This window comes from Rhinolophus hipposideros (genome assembly GCF_964194185.1).
Source record: "Rhinolophus hipposideros genome assembly, chromosome: 7".
NCBI classification, from domain to species: Eukaryota; Metazoa; Chordata; class Mammalia; order Chiroptera; family Rhinolophidae; genus Rhinolophus; species Rhinolophus hipposideros.
Window position 1 is genome coordinate 68234007 of NC_138053.1, and position 16417 is coordinate 68250423.

At 36.2% G+C, this 16417-nt stretch overlaps 1 protein-coding gene across 1 annotated transcript in view; it reads right to left on the reverse strand.

The window, feature by feature from the left end:
- ITGA1 (integrin subunit alpha 1) overlaps positions 1–16417 on the reverse strand; it is a 159115-nt gene that overhangs the window by 74436 nt on the left and 68262 nt on the right. The window contains exons 3-6 of the mRNA XM_081054507.1: positions 11524–11636; positions 8666–8754; positions 8432–8543; positions 7696–7823 (exon numbers count right to left, since the gene is read on the reverse strand). Coding sequence (XP_080910633.1) covers positions 7696–7823; positions 8432–8543; positions 8666–8754; positions 11524–11636 — 442 coding nt within the window. The remainder of the gene's footprint in view (positions 1–7695; positions 7824–8431; positions 8544–8665; positions 8755–11523; positions 11637–16417) is intronic.

A 16417-nucleotide genomic window follows, 5' to 3' on the forward strand; every position in this document is an offset into this window, starting at 1 on the left:
TATACCATAGGGAAAGGATTAAGGCAAAATGCTGTCGTTGTGGAATTTACAGTCCACCAAGAGACAGACGCATGAAACAAAACATGACACTACAGAGTGATGGATGAGAGCAATAAGTGAAGGGTGTCCAAATACTGTGGGAACATGGGAGGGGAAGGAAATCTTGGGAAGAATGGGTAGAATAATCATAGCAAATGACAGAGAACGTGACATTTGACCTGAGTCTAAGAAGTTCACCTAGCACCTAAGGCTGGGGTGGAGAAGGGCACAGGAGGCAGAGGAAATCACGCGAGCATAGAACAATATGTTCAGGAAAGGCCAGGGTGAGAAGAAGCTGTGGGGCAAGAAAAGAGGTGGGCACCAGGGAGGCAGAGGCAGTGGGAATGACTGGCCCCAGGTGAGAAATGTCTTATAGTCCACTGGAGAGATTGGATATTACTCAGCAGGCAGCAATAATATATTTGTATCAAGGGAAATGCCATGATCTGAACTTTACCTTGGAAAGATAATTCAGGTGAGTGATGGATGGAGGTAGGAGAGAACGGAGTCCAGGAGGCTGGTGAGTGAGAAGATTCACACCACGTTCAGAAACTATAGCCTGATTGACAAAGAAGGCTGCATGGCTCAATCAGCCTTCTTTTCAGACCTCAAAACAATGAATCACACCTCGTATTTAAGACTTCTAGGGAAATGGCCATAAAATGTGCAGTAAAAGGAAAGATAAATAATATTCCTAAAATTTAATTAAATTCTCTTTTTCGTTTTGCCTGGTTTAATGTTATGCTGCACTCTTGATGGGAACAATCTAGACATTGTTCCATTAGTATATTTCACTTTTATATCAAGCCTCACAATTTACTGGTTTTATTTAGGGTAATGTACTCGTATTTGGCATATTTATATCATTCTCATTTATTATTAAAAGCAATGTTACATTTATGTATTGAGGATCAATAAGACCTTCATAATATTTATACCATCATATTTTTTATGGAAAGCTCAGAGTGTTTCAGGTTTGCTTTTATAGGTGGTTTTTTAAAAGGCAATTTTATAGCTTTTACCCTGTCTTGGGTAAAAAACTGGTTTACAAAAATTCCTTGACGATGTTCGCAAAAGTCTTAATGGGACCACACAGAAACATGGGAGAAACTTTTAATAACTACAGTTGTCCGTCTGTCCCCCAGGGACATGTGCTGAGACCCCCGTGGATGCTGAACCAGTGGACATCATGGGTAGTACCGAACCCTATACATACTTTGTTTTTTCCTGTACATACTTACTTATGATAAAGTTTAATTTATAAATTGGGCACAATAAGAGATTAACAACAATAACTAATAGTAAAGTAGAACAATTAAAACAATATACTGTAATAAAAGTTATGTGAATATGGTCTCTCTCCCAATGTCTTATATTGTATATACAGTATGAATACGCGGGGGCAAAGGGATGATTCACGTCCTGGGTGGGGACAGAGCAGAATGGTGAGACTTTATCACACTACTCAGAACAGCTTGCAATTTAAAATTTATGAATTATTTATTTCTGAAATATTCTATATAATATTTTTTGGATTGCAGTTGATCACAGTAACTAAAACTGGGGGTGGGGAGCAGAATTGCAGATAGGGGAGGATTACTGCATTTGGAATTAATGTTTCTGTTCTGTCACGGGTGTTGCATTTCCCTAATGTATCCCAATTGTCATATGGAAACTTTTATGCAAGGTTTTTATTTGCCTGCCTGCTTTTCTCCTTTCATTTCCCCCTCCCTTTCTCCTTCTTTTCCTTCCTTCCTTTTTTTTTTTCTTTGTGGAGGTGACAATCACTATGGAATGTTTCATATCCCTGAGACTGCCTTTCAATATTTGCAATTACTTAATGAAAAATCTATGACTGCAGAGAATAAGCCATCATAGTTGATCTTTACCTGTTGTACCAAGTGTGTAAATGTAATTGATATAACAAACAGGAACTCATGAAATACACAGTAGTTCTCCCCTTATCTGCAGTTTTGCTTTCAGTGGTTTCAGTTATACCTGGTCAACATTAAAAGGAAAATTCCAGAAATAAACAATGCATAAATTTTAAATTGCATGTTGTTCTGAGCGGCGTGATGAAATCTCATGACATCCTTCTCCATCCAGCCCAGGACATGAATCATCCTTTTGTCCAGTGTACCCACGCTGTGAACCCTATCCACCTACTAGTTACTTAATAGCCATATCTGTTATCAGATTGGCTGTCTTGGTTTCATAGGCTTGTGTTCAAGCAGCCATTATTTTACTTAGTAATGGCCCTAGAGTACAAGAGTAAATGATGCTGGTAATTTGAATATGCCAAAGAGAAGCCATAAAGTGAAAGGGTGAATGCAATACAATAAGATGGTTTAAGAGAGAGACCACATTCACATAACTTTTATTAAAGAATATTGTTATAATTGTTCTATTTTATTTTAGCTTCTTGTTCATCTTTTACTGTGCCTAACTTATAAATTAAACTTTATCATAGGTATGTATACATAGGACATAAACATAGTATATATAAGTTCAGTACTATCCTTGATTTCAGGCATTTTGGGGGTCCTAGAAAGTATCTCCCATGAATAAAGAGGACTACTGTAATCAGAATGCAATTTATTTTGCCCTTTAAAACTTATTTATGGTGAAACTGTTCCACTTTTCCTTGATGGAAAGATAAATGTCTTATGATTTTTCTTATTCTCCATTTTAAAATATCTGTTAATTAAAAAGTCCTATATTTTAATTTTAGTTGTACCACATGAAATTGCTGTATTTGCAGGTCAACAAATGATCAAATAGCAACAATTTCATATGGTTCATCTTAAATTGAAATAAAACCAACCAGATGAGCCATTAGTGTTGATTTATAATTAAGTCTTCCCTTCACCCGCTACTAAAGCTTACAGGAGGTGAGAAAAATATAGGTCAGAAGGGGCATGGCTGGCTGTTTCCCACTCATCTCCCCTTAGATTACTCACTAGAGTTTCTGACCTTTCCAGGGACAGGGGTAGAGAAGATAAATAAAGAGTATAGAAACTCCTACTTGACTGGAAGTACGCAGATGTTAACAGGTGTTTACAACTTTCTTATATGTTCTTTGGGAGTCTCCCCTCACCTCTAGCATTGCCTGAGTGAATGCATTTCATTACTGCCGTGTGTAGAAATCAGGGCTATCTTCTGCTTTCCTGGGCAGAGACCCCCACTCACTTGCAGGAGATTCTACAGACAGGACCTAACATGACCCCATGATGCTCCATGTCAAACACACTCATTCTTCATGTTGACAAACTCAGGAGTGTAGGCCGATCCCAGTGCAGCTACCTCTGCTTTGACTTGGCGAGGCAGCTGCTGTCTCACCTTTAGATATTTCAGGCAGGAGTCAGAAACTCACTGGTCAACTGTGAGTTTCAACTCTAGTCAACACATACCAAGCTCATTGTATGATCCCATTGAAGCCTTTCTCACGAGACTCTTTCTACAGAGAAATCCTCTTCACAAATCTTATCAACTCCATTCTTAATGCCTTTATACCCTTGGTATGAATGACAAGTCCAAGAGTCCTCTATCCAGTTCTTAACTTGCCGTCTTTGTAACTCCTCTGGGTAGCCTCTCTCACAATTCGTGTTTATGTCTGCCCCTTTCAGAAATGGAGGTAAGGAGGGTAAGTAAGGAGGAAGAAAAACTTTAGAAGCTAACTCTACCAATCTTAAGGCAGAGTTGAGTGCTTCTTTGTAAACAAAGCACATACACCAAAAACTTATTTAAATTGAGTTAGCAACAAATCAGGGAAAAAAATGGTTAAAACAAATAGTTTTTGGAGAGAATTGCCATAAGATCATACAAAAAAATAAGCATACTTTTCAGTACACATTTCTTTGAAGAGGAAGTATCTTTCCAAATTTTCTATGAATGAATTACTATTCTGAATCCATTGAAGGAAGGTTAAATTTAAAGAGAGTTTCAATTGTTATACTTAAAACCCTATTAAATTCAGTTTAGCAGAAGTAGTGTTCTAATAAATATATCCTTCCAATCCCTTCTGTTTAGAGAACTAATGAAACTAGTCATTAACACAACTTAAGCCAAAATAGACAAACATTAGAAAATACTAAAGCCTAAAGTATATACCTAAAAGAATATGAAAATGCCAGTTATAGAAAAAAGTCTTATCAAATGTCCACCCATCAGAGAATAATACAAACATGCATTTATTATGGTCTACACGTACGCGTATATTCAACAAGTGCTCATCGAGAGCCTGCTATGTCCCAGCAAAGCACTGGGCTGGCCACTGACAAGGACAAAAAGGTGATGTAAAGTCTTCACTCCTGAGGTGCCTGTAATCTACAGGATACAGCAAACACACACACACACACACACACTCACATGCACAGACACACACACATATCAGTATAATAAAATGCATTAGTCCAGTGTTTCTTCAACCTCAACCTGTTTACGAATTATGTGGATTGCTTACTAAAATGCAGGCTCTGTAGCCCCAGCCTCAGAGAAGCCAATTCTGAATGTCTGGGAGTTACAGTCCAAGCACCTCAGGGATTCTGAAGTAGGAATTCCATGAGCCACAGTTGGAGAAACACTGCATTTTACAGAAACTCCATGAAGGCAGTGGCTGTCTGTTTTATTTTCCATGATTATCCAAGACCTATCACAGAGTCTGCTACTTAGTAAACCCTCAGGAAAAACATCTGAATAAATGAGCTCCACAATAAATGATACAAGAAAAATGTGACACAAAAATCCAGCAATTTAAGCAGCTCCTTGCTCTTTAGGGAGCAGGTAGGTTCCTTCAGATGAGTTGGCAGATGCTACAAACAACTCAATATAGAACTGCATTCCGAAATCTTCCTCTCTGTGGAATGGGGTCCTGGAACTGAGTAAATGTGATCTGATTCTCCTGCCTCCCAGTAAGTTCAAGTCCCTCCCATTCACTATAGCATCTGGACCCTGCCCCCATCTCCATTCTTCTGAATAGAGTCATTGTTCCCTAAGAGAAAGCCTTAACTCCATGAAGTACACTGGCAGCTGGAATTCCTCTGGTGGTTAGGCAGAATAGCTCTTCTATTAGGAGTCTCACTACAGAAACGTAAAATTAATTATAATTCTGATAGTTAGAAATATCAAATTTGCAGCAGAATGGGTTGAGTATATAAGCTACTGATTGTTATTTATTTCTTTACAAAACTTAGCCACTGTCTCAGATCCCCAAATGAAGCAGTGATTAATATTCTAAAATAGTCTTATAGATTTTCTTCCTGAAGTTGTAGAGCAACTTCATACATATCGCAGCTGCACTAATTTCCACAAACAGCTACAAATAAATAAATTTTTACAGTAAAATAGACAAAAGAATTGAAAAGTAAACTTAAATATTCAGATGACGATATAATATTAGAAATTTAAAACTATTCCAAGAATATTATTAGCTTTGGAAAGAAAGCATTGGATAGGAAGGTAAAATGGGCGAGACAAAACAGGTGGAAGAAAGCAGCACATCATGGGGAAAGCGCTGAGAGAAGAGAGAGCTGTGATCCAGCAGGGTGGTTGCAGGTCTATCAGTGCAGGGAGTGGGGGCACCAAGAGGTCTGGCCTGGTTCCAGCCAAGGGGCTGGCCTAAGAAGGAGGAGGACAGTCATAAGAAGATGGAAAGAACTAGAGACCTATTATTTAAGGACGTCAGATGGGACCAGCTCTGAACCTTCTCCCGAAGTAGGGCTCTCAGAAAGGAAAGAACATGGGACTGTAATAGGAGAGTGGTATGTTTTGATCTGCTGTCAACAAACAAGGAACCCTGAACAAATCACTTAGCCTCTTGTGTCCCCTCCATAAATTGAGATTCTTGGCTAAATTACCTCTGAGATTCTGTCCAGCTTAATTTTCTGGCTCTACAAAATCTATAGACTGAGGAGAGAAAGGATGTGGAAGAGAGGAAAGGAGGCAGGGAGAGAGGTCCTAAGAAGGGAAGAGAAGGAGATCCATGTGGAAAGGTATGAGAAGGAGGAGCAAGTCACGATTCTAGAGTGGTTTTCTAAGAATGCAGGCCGCCTGACACCTGCAGCAGAAAGAGATACAGTATCCTCTCCAAACCTCTGGTAATTCACTTGGGAAGATCAATTGTAGATGAGAAACTTGCATCCAGGAAAATTTACATTTTGATGTGTAAAAGTCCATTTTCTTTGAATGATTTAACACTTCAAGTTCTCTATGCTCGAGTAGGATATACACAAGCTTATGCCTCACCTAGCTCTCTAAAGAGAACTGTTGAGCTTGGAACACAGCCTTATGACCTTTCACTTTGAGATTTCAGTCTAATTTGCAATCTTCAACTACCATCCCTTTGATAAAATTTGTTTTCCATGTATATACATATGTTTATATATATCTATATGGATATACACATATTTATATGGATATACCGGGGGTGCCAAAAAATGTGCATAAGTGGACACTTTGGTCAGTGTTGCTCAAGCAGTAGTTTGCCATAATCAGAAGTGTCTGGACACTGATGGTAACCACTATGAATACCTCTTATAATTGCAGAAGTCAAACGTAACTTGTGTTCATCTTTTGTTATCGGTATATACTGAGTATTACAATATTAATACAGTTTTCCTTTCTTAAAATATATATACATTTGTTTGGCACCCTCTGTATACACACATATATATGGATACACACACACGTGTGTGTGTGTGTACATTTATATCCCAATTTTAATGTGGGTGTGGCAAACCCTGATGTGTTCACACCACGTTTTCAGTGCCTCATAAATTCCTCCAAGAGTGGAGCTCTCAGAGAAGAAAGGAAAGCTCCTGGACGCATGTGCGGTACTAATGTCTCCGGGGCTCTCCTATAGCCCCAAACCAGGCAACAGTAATTTTGACTTTGATTCTAGGGCTAATTCCTTCATTCAAGGCACTGACTTCACTTGGATATTTAATTTGCCTGTAATCCTTTTGTCTTTATATTTTAAGCCATATGGCCACAAAGTATAAGAAACTTTAGATTAATTAAACCCAAACTCATTGTCTAAAGTGGAAGAGCCACACGAGAAGTTCTTCATTGAGTGGCAATAAAGGGGAAATCTTTAGAAACACAAACTCATGGGGTGAAAAAAAAAGACAAGAAACTATTTGACTTAATGCAGCTAAAGCATGGATCATTTACTTTTCACTTAAGGAAAGAAATTATTAAATATAGGCAACAATAGACTTTAAGCAATATTCTGTGATCAGTTCCTAATTTATTTGTATAATATGAGACAGTAGATTATAATGTGATGGGTTCTTTGGGATGTCCGATTAGTTTCTATAAATTCTGAAACCCTGCTCTGATATTACCAAGGTGACTGCAACTTATTTTATAACTAAGAATCCAATGATGATTTTACAGAGATCTATTGGGGACACTTTCCAAGGTCATTGAAAGTGGCAGATTTCATAACATTTTCTGTTTAGAAAATAACATGGTCTACCAGTAATGTCCCGTTTATCAGGAATAAGAACAGGGTTATGGAATATAAAATTCATGCTGAATTTTAGCTTTATTAATTAATTTACTTACAGCATGTTTTGCTTGATTAAAAATTTGTGCACTTTTGTCTTTTAGTCAACAGAAATCAAAATGCGGAGATCAAAACACAGCGTCACATACCTGTGTCTGTTTAAGACCAATATCCATTCTTTCAAGAAGGTTGTTTAAGAAAGCTGTAACACTTTCCCAGGGGTAAATACTGTTAGAACCATCCAGCACTATGACTATGTCCAGTTGAGTGCTGCATTCTGCAAAAAAAAGGAATCGATTGTTCAAATTGGAGTCTCTCTTTTTAGAGGTATATGAAGCATTTTCTTGCCTGCAAGAAGCTCAGTTTAAAAGATTAATTATGTTTTACAAAGTGGACAGATTGATTTTTTTAATCAGAAGAAGTAGTTTTAGAAAAAGTGAAAGTGATAAATACTCATTGCACTCAATAATGATTGGTATGGGATTCTTATCAAGTAAAAATCCACCTCTATTTAATTTTAATGAACATTGTATAAGTTATCTTCGGAAAGTTCCTCAGTGTGAGATTTATATAACAGTTCTCATTCTGTGTGCATTTCAAATGAGGTTACGATCCTCAAAGAAACTCACCCTTTAAATACAAACAATGTGACAGCTTCAGCTATGATGTTTACATATGACTCTCTAAAGGTTATTTACACTAATATCAATTCCAAAAATAGCAGTGAGGTTTGGTTATATATTGGCAAAGCAAACATTTACCTAAATTGGTAACGCTGGTAGCTGAGAAAATATATCAAGCTTTTTGGTATGCTCCTTTGTATACATATGTCTCATTAATTGCTTACGCTTTCAAACATGCAAGACCATTCCATAAAATTTGTACCTTGTACAGGGGCAATGGAGTTCAGGACTTGAAATGTGGGACTGACATCAGAACAGATTCCAGTTGTGTAATGCAAATGTCCACATCTATAGGCATATAAGGGCCCACATGCCTTTTAAAAATTGAAAACAAAATGAAAAAAAAAACTGAAGATTAAAATTATGTAACAGATTCTAATAGATTTACAATGTTAGCATTCCTGGTTCATTAACTATCATTACTCTGCTTTCTTACCAGAAACCCTCCGTTTGGGTTGGTGACTAACGTTGATCCAAACGTCATGTTCTCCTTTACTTCTGAGACATTGGGAATTGACGTATTAACTAAAAATAGAACAAAATTTTAGGAGGGTGGAAAACAAAGTGTTTTAAATTAAGGGTCTTCTCATTAAAACGCTCTAACTTGCTTTGCTCAAATCATAGCACATTCTTCTTTTGATTCAACTAAACAGTCTTGAAAGTATATTAAGGAATATAATGAGCAAGCTAAGGCTGAAAACATGGCTTATGTCCCAGAAACTTTGTCTGGATCACTATCCCAAATAGTTTTGCTGAACTGTAAAAGAATGCAGAACTATCAGGGCAACTAGAATGTGGGATTGTCTTTCACACATTTTTGCTAATTAAACCAAACAAAAAATTTATTCTTATAATATTGTAGATGTTATGTAAACTTACACATGTATCTTACGTGTTATATCTATATGTTATAAGTGACCAATAATGAAACATAACTTTTGGCAAGAAGAGGGAACCTGGATAGAAAACCAGAAAAGAAAACTCAAATACAAACTTTTGGATCATTAACTTCAATATCATGGGCATATCATGAGGGTTACAAAGAAAACTGGAGCAGTATTAGAGCAGTGTCAGGAAGTTTGAAGAAAAGAAACACAATGAAGGGACTATCTTTGACATTCCCCATAGGAATGTTAGGTTGTAAAGTAAGCCACTCTGGCAAAATTGGCAAAAAGTTCTACTTACTCACATTAAAAAAAAAAAAAAAAAAAAAAGATTGGACAGGAAAAGCAAAATCTTCTGAACTCTGCTTAGTGGAGTGTTGACATATTTGAAAGTGGCAAAACTCAAGGTCAAGAAAGATTTGCCTCACTATTCCTGCCCAGAAGAGTTTCCTACCTTAAGATTATACATAGATTTAAGGGGGGATTTGAAGCAGAGATTCCCAAATGGTCCCATTGACTTCTCTACCTGAACCTTGGTCTTTACCCAGAGTTTAGTCTGCTTTGCTTTGAAAGCACCTGGAAATGGGCTATCAGCTACAATAGTCTTGAATAACCTGGATTAGAGTTTTTAAGACTAGGGTTGGTCCAGGATGAACAGTCCTGGGACATTATAGACTACAGCAGAAACTTTTCTACCGTTCTGTTTTTTTGTTTTGTTTTGTTTTGTTTTTTGATATGATAACCCCAATGAGTCTATTACCCATCTGATACTATATATAATTATTACAATATTATTGACTACATTCCTTGTGCTGTACTTTATTTTTTTTATTTTGAATCTTTCAAAGTTGCTGAGTTTGTTAGTTATTTTTAACAGTATTTTCTTCTGGTTTTTTTTTTTTTTTTGTTAACATTTTTTTTAAATTAGTTTCAGGTGTACAAAACGGGGATATGAAACTCTACTGTTCTTCATATAGTTAAAGTCTCTATGCTAATGCTAAAACTCTATTCCAGTTTCCAGGAATGGAGGAGTATGTTCTGTCAGAACAACTGTTTTCCAAATAACAACTATAAACTCTAGGAAAAGGAAAATAAAATATATGAAACAACCATCTGAAGGCACTGGAAAGTAACTAAAAGCAGGCAGAAACTGGAGAGAAGCCTATGCCGGTAAGAAGAGATTAGCACAGGGTGAGTTTTCTCTTTTTTTGTATTCGTTTTTTCCTAAGAGAAGGCCCTAGTCGGTGGCTAAATCTCAAATAGAACTCTCTCAGTCTTACAGTGTTGAAGAAAGAGAGGACAGAAATTGGGGCAATGGCAGCAATTGCAAAGTGTGGGGGAAGATCTTGGAAAGCAGAGCCACGAAAGAAGAGTTCTAATACATACATACATATTCTGTCCAAATAGCTGAATGACCTGAACTATATATGCAAGGTATATATGCAAGGTAAACTTCCAACAGCCCAGCTTTCCAATGAAATTTGGAAATAGAGTTCAGCCAAGCAAATTGCTTTGCTAAAACAAAAAGTTAAGGCTATTTAAAGGCATACAATAGATCTAGGTCTCCACACTTATAACTTAAAAGTATAATCCAGGATACAATCCAAAATTACTAAACATAAGAAGAAACAGGAAAATGTGACCCAACTTCAAAAGAAAAGTAATAAATGGAAAGTGATGTAGATATATTCCAGATGTTGGAATTATCAAGCAAGGATATTAAAGCAGCTATTATAACTATGTTTTTGCATATAAAGGAAAAATGTTCATAATAAATAAAGCAATAGGAAATTTTAAAAAAGGAGAACTGAAAAAAATAATATCTGAAATAAAGCTGTAGGTTATGAGTCAGTTCCATATTATTTAATATTGTATAGAACACTGACAGGTTTCTGATTGCTGGATAGTTCTAATAGGAATTGTCTAGTCATGTTCTAACCACAGTGATATTTCTATCAAATATCTCTATTTCAATGTAAATTTACCGTGTGCTATTCTCTTTTTTTTTTTTTTTTTAATTCAGTTTATCTATTTCAATTCCTCTTGTACTATTTTCTTTTAAAAAAACAAACACTAAGTTATATTTTGTGGAGGAAATGTGATGGGCAGGTTTTATTTGGAAAAGTTGTTTCATGTTACCACTGGTTTACAAAGGATTCTGAACGATGGAGGCTGTTAAAAGTTACAAAACCAGTAAGATCTTCTAAATCTCTGGATACTCTATGGTGAATTTCTAAAGCAAATAGAGAGCAGAGGGAAACAAAATGTCATTTAATGTGAATTTGAATGAAAAGAATTAAAGAATGTTTATAGATTAGTTTTAATATTTTCCTGAGTTGGTTGAAATTTATTTTTAGTTAGAATACTGGGCAAAATTTAGGACCAGACTTTAACATTCTGAGTTACATACCTGGTAGATCCAACTTTATGCAAGGTGATGATTCTCCTCTCCCAACTGGACATTTATAGACATCTCCAGTTCTGTTCTTGGGTTGGCCAACTAAAGGAGAACCAATAAGTACCCTGGAAGTTAAATAATGCAATTAACATTTGTGAACAACAAGAAACATTTTGTTCTAGTTATTTTATAACTAATTCTAAGACAACAGACAGCAGTTCCCACAGACATAATCAGATAGTCATCTTCTATTATTAATTTAATGTTATCTAAAATGAGCAGAGTGTCTTTTCCAAACTGCAGATTGATTTGAATTAAAAAAAAACAAACATAAAATATATAGAGGAGAAATCTCAGTATATTTTATTTGATTGTATTAAATATTATTTTATCATATTTTCTATTTGGGGGCTAAAAATAATAATTAGTGGTTAAGCCTGCTGCTGTGTTAGTTTACAAAATACACATGGAAGTATAAATGCATTTTTCCCATCAGGAACTGACAATTTAATAGAGAAGTTAGGAAATACACTCGCAAACATTTGATCATCAAATGGTTTAATATTAGTATATGCTAATTTGTAAGCACTTAGAAAATAAGAATAATTATAAGACCCAGGTTAAAATCATTTAATGTCTTTTTAGACAGAATAATAAAATCACTGATTATAATTAATGGAAAATATAATCATGATTTATTGCAGTTCTAGCAAACCATTTAACAAGATGTCTTATGATATCTTCAGAAATGGGATGGATGAATGTGACTGATTGTTAAGGTACTGGTGCGGAACCACAGCTGCTTCATTGCTGGCTAAATAGCTGTACCCAAAGACATTGATGGCTAGTAACCAAAGAATTCCAATTATGCACCATAGGATTACACTTGGGACTGTCTTAGCCTATACTTTACTAATATCTTGAATGAAGATACAGAAAGCATAAAGGTATTCATCAAGTAAATATGCCTATTTGGGCATTCAGAAGTATCCCAACATTCTGAAAAAAGAAACTTAAATTAGCTCAAGTTTAATGAAAACCTATGTAAATAACTTCCCCTAACTGCATACTATTATCTACATCAGTACAGGATGTGGGAAACCTGACTTAATAGGAGTTCTCGTGAAAAAGTCATGCAGGATTTAGTTGACAGCAAGTAAACATGAACCAACAGTGTCTTTTAGTGCCAAAAATGCTAATGTGACCTTAGGCTGCATTGCTGGAAATAGATGCCTTGGTCAACAAAAGTGATAGCTCCTCTGTGCTCTGTACTGTCAGGCCATGTCTGGAATCTCCAAATTAAGAGGGACATAGGCACAATGGAATGTATTTAGGAGACTATGACTAAGACGGTTCAGTCTGGTAATTTTGTCAGACCAGAGATGAGAAAGTTGGGGATGTTTAGCACAGAGAAAAACATGTCTGAAGAAGAGTTGAGAGGTTGTATAAGGGTGCAGGCGGATAGGGCATACATTTTTAAAAATCTAAGTATGTGAAAGTCTGTCATATTGAAAAGGGATGGGATTTATGTTGTGTAGGTCCTTTGGGAGAAGCTAGTATTAATGGAAATAAATGTAATAACAATTGTAAATACTGAATTATTCAACAGACTCCCTAAAACATGGTTATGATATTAGGCCTTTGCAAAGCCACTTCTGATATGAATAAATAACCATAAAAATGTTTAAACCCTTTGATATATAATTCTTACTTCTGGAAATCTCTCCTAAAAAAAAATTACCTAAAATTAAGGGGGAAAATGTCATGCATAAAGATAATGCTCAAAGTGTTATATATAATAATGAACGATTAAAAGAAATATGATGATCAGCAAGAACTAATTAATTATTGCAGGGTCATTCTATAGGATATTGCAGTCATAAAAAAATAATGAGTAATAAGATTGCGAGGTAGGATTAAAAATTATTTTTGACCTGATTTAAAATAAAAACCTACCAAATTTAATGAAAATGTATGACATAATTTAAAGTGAAAGATACCAAATTATACTCAATGTGCTCATTATAATAGCAATAATAATAATAGCTATCATTTAATTAATTTATGCCATGTGCCAGACACTGTTCTAAGTGCTTTCCATGTACTGCTTAATTTAATCTTCTTTGTGAAACAGCACGAGCTTTGTTTCCAGACTTCGTAAATTCAAATCATGACTTTAACATTTACTTAGATATATGGTTTAGGACAAGTCAGTTACCCTTGGTGCCTTAGTTTCTTCATCTGTAAAATGAAAATAATAAGAGTAGCTATCTCACAGGGTCACCATGAAAATTAAATGTCAATGTACATAAAATACTTAAGACAATATTTGGCTCATAATATATACTGTTAGTTTTTTTGATTATTATTGTATATTTTTTTCAGATGATGAACAACTACATCTATGTAAAACATAGATTAAAAGGGAACACACCAAAAACATAACAAATTATATTAAAGAGGTTATGGTTAGGCTTTCCCCCCGGTATTTTCAAAGCGTTTTTGAGATGTGATTGATTACTTTAGTTTTATGGTTAAAACAGTTTAAAGGAAAGTAGTGAGTGTACTGTTATGGAAAGTTTTTAACTTGAGGCTAGATAGATCGATTAATGTTTATTAAGTCTACATGCTTGGCATTTATGGCAGGTCCTGGGGATATAAAATAGATAAAACACTGTTTTTAACTTTGTTTAAAACTTAGAGGGGAAGCAAAACTATAAATGTACTATAACAATACTAAATAGGTCTGAACTTGGAGCACTTCAGCAAAGACTCAAAAGGAAGAAAGAATACGGCTGTTTTGAGAAGTTCAAGTGGTTCACTGCAGCTGGAATGGAAGTTGAGTCTGGCAAGGTTATAAAGGTTCCAATTCTGAATATTCTTATAGTCCACCTTAAGAACATTAGATTTATTTTATGGAGGGGGAGGTTGGGAACCAGTGAATATATCAAAGAGGGATGTGACATGATCAACTCTAATTTATAAAGTTGATCTGCTTGCAGTATCATGAATAAATTGGGGAGAGGGACAAATTAGAATCAAAGAGTGAAGGTAAGAGTTCTTAAAATAATCCAGATGAGAAAAGAGTGTCTGAATTAAGGAAGTGAAGACAAAGTGAAACCAATTCTAGAAATATTTAGGATATATGTCTTAGTTTGGGTTCCCCCAAAAGCATACTCCAGATAAGGACTTTGGTACAGGTAAATTTTGGGGAGGCAATTCTAAGAATGCACTAATGTGGAGGTGGAGAAAATGATGGAGGGAGGGAAAACAGGTTAACAAAGAGTGCATTAATAATAGATTACTTCTGAAGGCAGCTGGGCTCAGTCTTGCTGGGGAACATCTAAGAAACCACATGGAACATATGTGAATATGCTGAGAGCATGGTTGAGACCCTGAGTAAATACTACCACCTTAAGATAGTAGAGTAAGAAGAGAGCTGAAGGCTAGCATCTAGGGAAAAAGAACACTTGAGATTTCAATGAGCAAAGGAAGGAAACTAGTAGGAGTGACTAGAGAGGAAGAAGGAGGATCAGGAAACAGTGGTGTCACAGAAGTCAAAGAAGGAAAGATTATCAAGAATGGGAGGTGAGAATGGGATCCATAAGTATAGGGCAGACTTCGTTTCAAGTAACATGGCTAAAAATGAGGGAGATAGGCCATGTTAATAAGTGTGGGCTTCTTTTTATTAGGTAAATCACTAGAGGTTTGAGGCAACTTTAAATTTATTATGGAGGCAACCTGGATATGGTTAACTCATAATAATAGGAGAAAGGCTGATGTCACAGGAGAAGGAGTAGAAAGTAGAGTTCCTGAGCAGGTAGAAGGGGCAGATCCAGAAGGACAGGTTTGTCTTAGAAATGCAGAAGGACTACTATCCCTAGGCAGGGCTCTGGATGGCCTGGTATCCAGAGGTTTGCAAGTGTAGTAGATGGTTTGGAACTGTGTGCATTTTTATGATGAGACTTTGTCTCTCATCCTTCACTGAGACAGAATGATATAATTATTCCTCCTGTTACAACTGGGATTTGCTTGACAAATAAAATGCAGCCAAAATGATACTGTGACTTCTAAGGCTAGGCCTTAAAAGGCTTTGCAGATTCCACTTTATCATTTTTGGAAATCTGAGACCAGTATGCTATGAATAAGCCCCACATGGCTTAATGGAGGATGAGAGGCCAAATGGAGGAGAAGCGTTGTTTGAGCTGACAGCAGGAACTGCCAGACGTGAGAGTTAAATCATCCTGGAACATCCCTCACAAATTAAGTTACCAAATGACTGCAGCTTCAGGAATGAGAATTCCTGTGGTTCCCTAGGCAGCAGGGGCACACCTATTCAATCCTGAAAATCTTGAGAAATAATTAATTATTGTTGTTTTAAGCCACTAAATTTCAGAGTAATTTGTTATACAGCAACAGCTAACTGAAACAGAAAGGGAGGATAAAGGTTTGATGTAGTGTATTCTTTTTCTTTCTCTCTCTCTCTCTCTCTCTCTCTCTCTCTCTCTCTCCCCCTCCCTCCCTCCCTCCCTCCCTCCCTCCCTCACTTCCTCCTTCCTTCCTTCCTTCCTTCCTTCCTTCCTTCCTTCCTTCCTCCTTCCTTCCTTCTTTCCTTCCTTCCTTCTTTCCATCCCTACCTTCTTCCCTCCCTTCTTTAGAAAATACTAGCTGTAGTCATCTAGTGAGATTTAGTGTGAGAGGTACGGTAGTAGGGTGGTGGGCTTGTAGAAACTGATAAATATTTAAACTGACAAGGAAGACATAGGCTGGTTAGATAGTCCTTCAGGCCAAGATGAAGTAGATTACAGTAGGTCATGGATGTTTTTGAAGATGTTTCTATAGTAGATGGAAGTCAGGCCTCCAAAAGAGCCTTTCAATTCTAGGATTCCACCATCAGATTAGAACA